Raw genomic sequence first — 10,489 nt, 5'->3', positions numbered from 1 at the left:
AAACCACGCCTACAACCTGTCACCTTCATCTCTCAGCCCTCACTTTCTCTTCCAGCACAACAGTCCGACTGAATAAGACTGGAGGCAGCAGCAGCAGCAGCAGCAGCAGCAGAGTGTGTGAGTGTGATGAAGGTGTTTGGCAGCTGCACTGAGAGCAGCTCTAACTCTCTGCTGAACCTTCTGTCACACACCTGTCAGAGCAAATGACTACAGCCGCCGCCCCCTCTCCCCTCCTCTCCCCCTGACTGAGAGCACAACAACTACAACAAGCAGAGCAACGGGACACACACACATTGATGTTTAACACACACACACACAAACTTGCATGCCAGTTTTTCTTGGCTCCCGTGTGCATGAGTCAAACGCAGCAGCAGCGGCGGCGGCAGCAACGTGTGTGAGTGTGAAAGTGAGGGTGTGTGGAAGTGAGTGTCAGAATGTGTGATCATAGAGCTCATTACACGATTGGATGCTTTTCCTATCGATCCACTGGGACAGTCGGACAGAGAGAGAGAGAGAGAGAGAGGGAGAGAGAGGGAGTCAGCGTTTAGAAGAAGGATGGAGGGAAGGAGGGAGAGAGGAGGAATGTGGGGGAGGGAGGGAGTGTCGTGATGCAGGAGAGGAGTGCAGGGCTTTCCTGCTCCTGGATGACTCATTCAGTGATTCTGGGACTTCCACCCCCACATCTCTACATCTCTACTTCTCTACTTCTCTACTTCTCTGCATCACATGAATGAATGGAGGGAAGGAGGGACGAGTGTGTGAGTGAGTGAGTGGTCTACACTCTACAGGACAGATGTTGTTGACCCCCTCACCACAGCTGCATGCACGTGACATCGTCAAAAATTAAAAAAACAACTGCCTGAGACTGAAGTGTGTTACAGTAAAGTGTGTCCAAGAAAAATTTCCATTCAGTATCAGTACGATAAATAAATAGTAATGTTGTGACAGTTTGTATAAATTAAATTCAACCTTTATTCCCACACTGTATCTACAGCCTATACAAAGAGGATTATAGTATAGTCAATTCATTTCTTCTATATGTAATTTTCCCTTGAGATTGGATCTGTTTTGCGAGGGGAAACCTATGTCCAAGAGGCTGAACTGGTGCAACAACAATAATAAAAGCAATTGGACATAACAATAGGCTACAAACATGACATCATTCATGAACAGCAGGTGCATATTTCTGGATCATGAAATTCTACTGATGGAAATTTGCATGGACACAATTCAGAGAGGCACTACACTTCCTGTTTTATATCTAGGCTATAGCTATAACACCTGTCTGAGCAGTTTACCACCACACCTTCAGACCAATGAGAAGAGAGAAAAAAAAGTTTAGCAAAATGAACAACAACAAAGAAACAGTAGAACAGCCACACCTCCACACTGACGTGATGTCAGCATGAAGATCAAAGTGTGTAGCAGCTCAACCTGAAGTGCAGCCCCAACTGTGATGAGCACCTTTAAATCCAGGTTAAAAACATTTCTCTTTTCATGTGCTTGTAGCTGCAGCTCTTTTTAATAACTTTAAACTTTATCTATTTTATTTTTTATCTTACTTTGCTCCTGTTTTTAACTCTGTGTTTTTTTGTTTTTATGCTGTTTTATGCTGTTCCTTTTTCCACATTGAGTTGCCTTGGTATGAAATGCGCTATATAAATAAAGATGCCTTGCCTTGCCTTGAAGTGACCATGCATGGACATTGACCGGGTCCGTGGGACTCGAACCGGGACCTACCTGCTCTGCCAGCCCTGGAACAGGTTCGTGTACTTCTTCAGGACCCCCTCCAGGTGCCGTCTGCCCCGGGTGGAGGTGGAAGTGGAAGATGCATCCCGGCTGAGTGACTGAGCGCCGCCGCGGTGCTGCTGCTGCTGCTGCTGCTGCTGCTGCCTGGGACGCGCTGCCCGGTTCATGCTGCTGCTGCTGCGGCTTGTGCTTGTGGTGGCTTTTTACACTCAGTCCGTGTCCGAGTCCGAGTCCCTGCAGCCTGAGGTGTGTTGATGTTGATGATGATGGTGAGAGGAGCAGCAGCCTGCAGCCCCGACACCGAGCTCAGACTGGAGGAGGAGTAAGAGAGGATCCTCCGACTGTAGATACCTGACTGCGGTCTCTTCTCTCTTTCTCTCTCCTCCTCTCTTTCTCTCTCTCTTTCTGTGACGTTATTGCGTTTGTTATTTTGGAAATCCCGGGTTGGTCACTCCCCCCTCTCAGCCTCAGCAGCCTCAGCCTCAGCCCGGGATACTCCCCCTTCAGCAGCGGCCACAGGGAATCAATAATGCAGTAAAAAAGCTCCGAGCACCAGGCTGAGAACCAGACTGTGACTGTGACTGTGGTGGTGGTGGATGATGAAGATGAAGATGTTTAAACCTGTAGAGAAATAACAGCAGGTAAAGTGTAGTCGTGTCTCCAGACTGTATAGGAGAATTACTAAAACATGCAGGTTTCAACATTTTTATGCACAAGTTGGTTCACTTTCCTCATCTGACCTTTGTTTCTGTGAATGACAAAATAAATCTGACACAAAGCTTTAATGAACTGATCTTATTTCATTCTGTTTACTTATTGCAATGTTGAATTTATGTTGTTTTCCCCCCTCTAATTTACATATAATGAAGATTGTGTGAATGAACTGTGCATCTGTCATTATTCATAAACAGTAGCCTATGTTATGATGCATTTTTTATTATTTAAATGAATATTAATTGTGATTATCAGACCAGGAAGCACTCTGCATTTGTGTGTATGGACGCTGCTTGCAGCCTCATTAGGTTAATGAATGGCTCTAAACCGCTGCAGCTGCATATCGATAAACCTATAGATAGCCTATCGATACTATCAGGTATTATTTGTTGCACATGAATCCATTATTCCACCTTGTTATTATGATCATTCATCCCCACACTGTTATGTTATGTAATCTGTGGAGGGGGGTGTACTGTACGTACGTCAACATCACATACAAACCTATACAATCTTTCAGCAGCAACAAAAACTACAACTCCCAGCGCTCTGGTGGAGAGAGAGAGAGGAGAGAGACGCGTAATGTGACGCAATCAGCAGGCGACGTACGCAAACCAAACCCGTCGTGCCCGCGGTCTCTCCGGTCTGTGTGTGCAGCTTCTTGTAGAAGAAGGAGCTGGAGAGGGAAACTGAGCTCCGGCAGCACCAACATCTTCCTCCTCCTTCTCCTTCTCCTTCTCCTCCTCCTCCTCCTCGTGCACCATCATGGCGGCTCCGCTCAAAGTCTGCATAGTGGGCTCCGGGAACTGGTAAGATGAGGAGCAGGAGGAGGAGGAGGGGGGTTAGGGTGGGTTGAGGGTGCTGGATCGATAAAGAGTGATCGATCTGATGTGATGTGATGTGCAAAGGCTGTGTGGTGGTGATACAGGTGGAGGTGAGGGGTCAGGAGCTAGAGGTAGTTCAGTCAGTGCCTTGCTCAGTGGCATCTCAGTGCAGCAGGATGTGTGGATTTGAACCAGCCTATAGTGGTTACAGTTAAAGGGGTAGTTCAATATTTTGGTAAAATTCTCCTATCATCGTAATCCCTATAGTCATAGCAGTAGGTTAATTTCTTGTAATTATCGGTGCATGTTCTTGCATGTTCATGTTCATGAACACAATGGAGGTGAATGGTACTTTCGCCTTTCCTTCAAAACTCATCAAATACACAATCCAGCAACTCCAAAACGCTCTGGTGGACAAGTTGTGACCTGCACATTCACCACACTATGAGATAATCATGTAATATTATGTAACATAACGACACATGAAGCAAATACTCAAAACTACTCGGAGCAGTCGTGTCTGAATGTAGTTCCGGCTGCATTTGCCTCTAAAACAACTCTGTCTCGTAATGCTACATGATTATCTCATAGCGTGGTGAATGTGCAGGTCACAACTTGTCCACGAGAGCATTTTGGAGTTGTTGGATTGCGCATTTGATGAGTTTGATGTACCATTCACCTCCATTGTGTTCACTGAGCAGCTCACATCTCTGCCCCGCCGATCTAAAAACAACATGCACCGATAATTAAAGGTAATGAACCTACTGCTATGAATATAGGGGAGAATTTACCAAAATGTTGAACTATCCCTTTAAGACAGTGGTCAGATTATTAGGAACACGTGTCAGCTGTCTGTTGTTTATAGTCTGCACTTATTGACATGAATAATTTGGACAAAATGATAGGAACATCTGTCAGTATAATGATGCTCTCTGCATTATTTTTATTGCACTTTATCGTCAAATTGCTCTCACTGTTGTTGTTGTTGTTGTTGTTGTGAGGTGTTGACCGTCTTCCTGACCTCTGACCTCTGGTTTCAGGGGTTCGGCCATCGCCAGGATCATCGGAAACAACGCCAAGTCCCTGCAGCGATTCGCCACCACCGTGAAGATGTGGGTGTTCGAGGAGAACATCAACGGCAGGAAGTTGACCGACATCATCAACGACGAGCACGAAAACATCAAATACCTGCCGGGATACAAACTGCCAGAGAACGTGGTGAGAGACCGAATCATGGTCTACTCTATTTTAGTTATTTTTAAATATTCAACCTAACTACAACATGTGATCGGCTCTCACTCTGCGACCGTGACCGACTAAAACTGACGTTGTTTTAATCAGATATATGAATTTGAACAGCCAGCGTACTGTAAATCTTCTCTATAAAATGAAATAAAATAAGAATATTATGAATGGCCCATTGCCATAATCCCTATAGTCATAGCAGTAGGTTCGTTACCTTTAATTGTCGGTGCAAGCTATTTTTAGAACGGCGGAGCAGAGCCGTGAGCTGCTCAGAGCTACGCTACGGAGGCTCATGGGATTTCTTGGTTTCCCTCATTAAATACACAATCCAACAACTCCAAAACACTCTGGTGGACAAGTTGTGACCTGCACATTCACCACGCTTTGAGATAATAACAGAACGTTACCACACAGAGTTGTTTTAGAGGTAAATTAATGCAAAACCGCTGATGTGCGTTCCTGTCGGGGACAGTTTTTCATCAAGCAGTCTCTGTATTTACTTCTAAAACAACTCTGTCTGGTAACGTTCTGTTATTATCTCATAGCGTGGTGAATGTGCAGGTCACAACTTGTCCACCAGAGCGTTGTTGTGGAGTTGTTGGATTGTGTATTTGATGAGTTTGATGAGGGAAACCAAGAAATCCCATGAGCCTCCGTAGTGTAGCTCTGAGCAGCTCGCGGCTCTGCTCCGCCGTTCTAAAAACAGCTTGCACCGACAATTAAAGGTAACAAACCTACTGCTATGACTATAGGGATTATGGCAATGGGCCAATTTGCCAAAAATGTTGAACTATCCCTTTAAGGCAAAATGAGAATAGATCAGATATGAACAAGCTGGTGAAAACTGTATTGGGATTTCAGAAGAGGGTGTAAAAAAAAACGTAGGGCCATCAATAAAAGAAAGATGAAAGTTTCTCCCGGGCCACATAAAAACTGTATCGTGTGCTCTGGTGTGTGTTTGTCCCTCTCAGGTTGCCGTCCCTCAGCTCCGTGATGCCGCTGACGGCGCCGACCTGCTGGTGTTCGTGGTCCCGCACCAGTTCATCAGGAAGCTGTGTGACGAGATGGTCGGCTGCGTCTCCACCAGAGCGCGAGGAATCACACTCATCAAGGTCAGAACAGGAAAAACCCCCAACATCAATTGACCTATGGCTAAGCCCCGCCCACAGACGCGATGAGCCAATCACAGTGCGCATAGCTAGCCCATACACTCGGACATTCTCTGCTTCCACGTCCATTGAAATGCATTGCAGTTAGTCAGTTTTCATTCGTTTTTATATGTTTTTTCTTGACATTTTAAGTTTTAAATGGTCAAACGGTGTTCATGGGGTAACGTTACATGCAACTCTGACACTAGGTATCCCGAGAGGCTGGGCCACGGGGTGGATTTTTTTTTACCTTTTCCCAAGCCACATCTCAACCGAGAGAAGTGTCTGCTCTGGATAAAGTTATGCAGTAGACCACAACACCAACTAAACGTGGATAAAATTAACAAGGATGTCTACATCTGTTCTAAGTTAAGTCAACAACGTATTTGAGGCAACATATTGTCATGTTTAGATGTTAGCCAGCATCACAACTAAGCATAAAGTCCGCTAGCTTAATGCTAACGTATAATGTAAAACTCCATAGACAGGCTAACAGAAATTAGCCCGTCGCTATCGGCAGCCATAGCAGTAAAGCTAAGTGAAGTTCTGGTGACTTCGAGATGATATTTAATCTTTCTGTCTCCAAAAACCATCAATTGCCTCTTGTGAAATGTCTCCTACTGTGACAGCTGTTGCCATAGCAACTGTCACCGAATGTTGACTGTTTGTCCGAGTGAGTGGAGGGGGCGGGGCTTAGCCAGAGGTCAATTAAACAAGATGTGACGGCAGCACTTTAAATAATATTTCTATGATTGCTGCTGGATTGTTGTCTTGGTTTATTTGATGTTTTTTAGACGTTTTGTGCTGCACCACAAATAGTGATGATGATGATGGCTCAACATCTGGAGCCACAGCAGCTTCCTTTCATCTCTGCGCTCTGACGATGTTCAGTCTATAAATCTGTCTCTTTTATCTTCTGATTCTCTGATTTGTCTCGGCACCAGTGAAAGTTGAAGAGTTTAGTATCAGACGAGGGAGTTTGTGTCTTCAGCACCACGGACAGCGTCAGCAGCCCGTCAACATGAAAACAAGGCAAATTAACATGCAGCTTTGGGATGTCACGAGTACTTGTTTTCACAATAAATCGTGGTATTAAACGCCACAATTAATTAATCGTAAAGATTCCTAAATAACGTCACTTCCCAAAAAAGATGATGTCGGAACCATATCGTGCCAAAATAAAGGTAAATGCTCAGATACTGGTCCATTTAACTAACGTAACATTGGATTAGTAGGAATTTAAATGTTAGTGTGTCATTTGTATTAAAAAAAAAAACATTTAGTATAGATGACAATATATGACCTGAATATTTCAAACGCTCCCCCTGGGGGGGTTAATAATTGGTCATATATTAATAGATACTTAAAATATTTTGTGTAATCAATGAGAAATGTAATTATATTTTGACTATATTTGATTTTACACATTCATAGTGTTGTGAAATTAATTAATGTATAATAATCGTGATCATCGTAACACCATGATAATTTATCTGACAATAATCGTACCAAGAAAATGTATAATCGTGACATCCCTAATAGACACATAATCCAGATCACTACTAACAGTATAATTGATTATAAACGATAACAAAAACATGTTTTGATGGTGGACAGTGTGAATCAAGCTGTTAATGCACAATAGTCAGATATTAGGTTTAATCTGTGTTTTCTGTGCACATGATTAATGAACACTTTGAACAGACTTTGCCCTTTATTTACCATATTATTTTACTGTTATTATCGGAGAGGAGGAGAAGGTTTTAAAGACACGAATGCAGGTGGTTTGAGTGTAAACTGTGTTTAAATGAGCGGCTGAGTTTAAATTACTGATGAAGTCTCTGAGGTTCATTAAAGGCCGATGTGAAGGAGCGTCCTGAGGGAAATGTCTCTGCTCCATTTGAGTTAATTGAAGACGAGCTCATTTTCCCTCTGTCGTCTTTCTTTGGTGTGTGTTTTGTTTATTGATTTATTTCATTATTTCACTTGAATTTGTGTTTTTTTTTGTGCCTAAATCTGCCTCATTTGTTTCTTTGTTTTATTTATAAAGATGGAAAAAAAGCCATTTCCAGCGCTGAATCTTGGGATAGTTTGGACATAGAGTTAAATAAGTGTGTGTGTGTGGACTGTGTCGATCTGTTTTAAAGGGATAGTTCACCCAAAATTGAAATTTCACTCATTATCTACTCACCCTCATGTTGACTAAGGGCTGGGAGAAGTTTCAGAGTCCTCCGTGGCTTCTCTGAGTTACAGGGGGTCTCGGCGTAGCAGTGCATGTCCATATAACGGTTGCAAATGGATACCAACTGTCTTTGTAACAAAAAGACACACCAAAAAACATCCAAATACCTCCATGCTGCTTGTATGTAATGTCCGTCTTGTACTGAAGCCCCGAAATGCGAAATTTCAAACAAAACAAGCTTGAAATATAGACTTATTTAATTTGTTTCGGGACAATTTCGCATTTCGGGGCTTCAATACAAGACGGACATTACATACGAGCAGCATGGAGGTATTTGGATGTTTTTTGGTGTGTCTTTTTGTTACGAAGACAGTTGGTATCCATTTGCAACCGTCATATGGACATGCACTGCTACGCCGAGACCCCCTGTAACTCAGAGAAGCCACGGAGGACTCTGAAACTTCTTCCAGCCCTTAGTCAACATGAGCGCGAGTAGATAATGAGTGAAATTTCAATTTTGGGTGAACTATCCCTCTAACTGTTGCTCAGGTTTTCATCAGACTGGGTTTGAATCTGCTTCGGCCTGTTTATAGAAGATATAACTCCTCTGTAACAGACCGGGCTTATCTACGTTTCCACTGCAGCTCAGATCCCCGATACGAGTGTGTGTGTGTGTGTGTTGTACAGTGGAGGGAATAAATCCTCGGCTCTATCCAGGTAAAAAAAAGCTGATTAAACACTGACTGTGCACAGACAGACAGGGGGGCTGTTCTGGGGAGGGGGGCTTTAGGTGCTGAGAGACCACTCATCCTCGGCCTCCTCGCAGCAGCAGAGCGTCAACAACTAACTAGGCCACAGCTGCTCCCAGCTCGCAGCGCACGGCCCTTCAGAATAAAAGCATCAGCTGTGCAAAGAGAGAAAAAAAAGAGAAATAAAACTTCAGTAGACGACATCAAACGTGTTTTTAATCAGATTTATCTCAGACTTTTTCTTTGATCGTGGTTTTTTCCTTCAGTTTCTCTCATAAACATGATGTTGGTTCATTGGATTTGGAGGGAAAGTTGTTGCAGCAGGAGAAAGATGAACGTTTCAGTGAAGAGGACATGAACCTGAGACTGATGTGGCACATCTGTCCACATGTGGAGCTGTTAATGAAGTTCCCCACCAGGTTGTTTAAAACTAGATGAAACTTGTCAGAAAAAACACCAATAACACATTATTTTTAGTTTACTGACTTATTTATCAAGTTCAAATTCACTTTTATTTATATAGCACATTTAAAAGACCTGTCACAGTCAGCCAGAGTGCTTTACAGTGCAGAAATAAAAATACATACATAAACAATATACATACTGGTGTATCTCAATAAATTAGAATATAATGGAAAAGTCAATTTCCAGTATTTCAAGTCAAATAGCTCCAACCATACTTTTCAGAAGGCCAACATTTCCATATTAAAAATGCTTTTGTAATATTCAAAAATTTTGAGATATTAAATGTTAGGTCTTCATTAAATGTGAGCCATAATCATTACAATCAAAAGAAATGCAATAAATAAAGACATGAAATATTTCATTCTGTGTGTAATGCATCTATATAATGTATTAGTTTCACATTTTGAATTGAATTACTGACATAAATAAACTTTTCCATAATATTCTCATTTATTGAGATGCACATGCGCATACATACACACATATGTGCATAGTCACAGTAGTCATAAATACAATATGTAAAAAAAAGTCTTCAAAATATTAATAAAATCCAAAAAATATGCATAAAAAATCATATTGTGATTAACTTGACTTGACTTGTGCTGGAAGTGATAACTCATCAATTTTTAATTTCTGCTTAAGAGTATACACATAAAAACGCTGATGTAATTCAGAAAATGAAGCTTGTGGCCTCTGTGAAGTTTTCTGACATTAACTGAAAAATCACAGTTTTGTTCGCACAGATCAGACGGGAAATGAGACGTAAAGTGTTTATATAGACAAACACAGTGAACGGCTGCAAATGTAAATGTATAAAACACATAGTTCACCATTAATGTAAAAAACAAGGCTGAGGTGTAAACTCAGGTGTTGCAGCAGCTGACAGTGGCACTTTAACAAACACTTTATTTTTAGATTTAGGTCTGTTACCAAATCGGTTCAGTGTGTGTGTGTGTGTGTGTGTGTGGTGTGAGTGACAGAGTTGTTTCAATATTTCATCACCTGTCTTTGTGTTTTTTGTCGTCTTGCGTCTCTGAGTCTGAGCCTCAGAGGATGATGAGACAGTTCTTCTGCTGTTTTCTTCATCATCTCCATCATCATCATCATCCTCAGCTATAAATAACACTGCACGTCCTGTAGCCACATGTCCCTCACCTCCCTCTCTCTCTCTCTCTCTCTCTGTGTGTGTGTGTGTGTGTGTGTGTGTGTGTCAGGGGATAGACGAGGGTCCCGAGGGCCTGAAGCTCATCTCTGACATCATCCGAGAGAAGATGGGCATCGACGTCAGCGTCCTGATGGGAGCGAACATCGCCAACGAGGTGGCGGCCGAGAAGTTCTGTGAAACCACCATCGGTGAGAAAGATATATTATGATATCATAATAATAGTAATATTAACATTCATGACTGTTAAA

At 42.4% G+C, this 10,489-nt stretch overlaps 2 protein-coding genes across 2 annotated transcripts in view; one reads left to right on the top strand and one right to left on the bottom strand.

The window, feature by feature from the left end:
• LOC146972586 (oxysterol-binding protein-related protein 10-like) overlaps positions 1–1,916 on the bottom strand; it is a 44,662-nt gene extending 42,746 nt beyond the window's left edge. Inside the window, exon 1 of the mRNA XM_085802010.1 lies at positions 1,741–1,916. Within this exon, the coding sequence (XP_085658136.1) occupies positions 1,741–1,916 (176 nt within the window). The remainder of the gene's footprint in view (positions 1–1,740) is intronic.
• A 1,151-nt stretch (positions 1,917–3,067) lies between these two features.
• gpd1l (glycerol-3-phosphate dehydrogenase 1 like) overlaps positions 3,068–10,489 on the top strand; it is a 12,954-nt gene continuing 5,532 nt past the window's right edge. The window contains exons 1-4 of the mRNA XM_085803015.1: positions 3,068–3,272; positions 4,328–4,505; positions 5,504–5,644; positions 10,291–10,429. Coding sequence (XP_085659141.1) covers positions 3,229–3,272; positions 4,328–4,505; positions 5,504–5,644; positions 10,291–10,429 — 502 coding nt within the window. The 5' untranslated portion in view covers positions 3,068–3,228. The remainder of the gene's footprint in view (positions 3,273–4,327; positions 4,506–5,503; positions 5,645–10,290; positions 10,430–10,489) is intronic.

The sequence above is a fragment of the Trachurus japonicus genome, chromosome 16 (assembly GCF_045865225.1).
Source record: "Trachurus japonicus isolate A0001 chromosome 16, Traja_1.0".
Taxonomy (NCBI): domain Eukaryota; kingdom Metazoa; phylum Chordata; class Actinopteri; order Carangiformes; family Carangidae; genus Trachurus; species Trachurus japonicus.
Note: the sequence above shows the minus strand (reverse complement) of the source record. Positions and strands in the feature narration are given on the sequence as shown.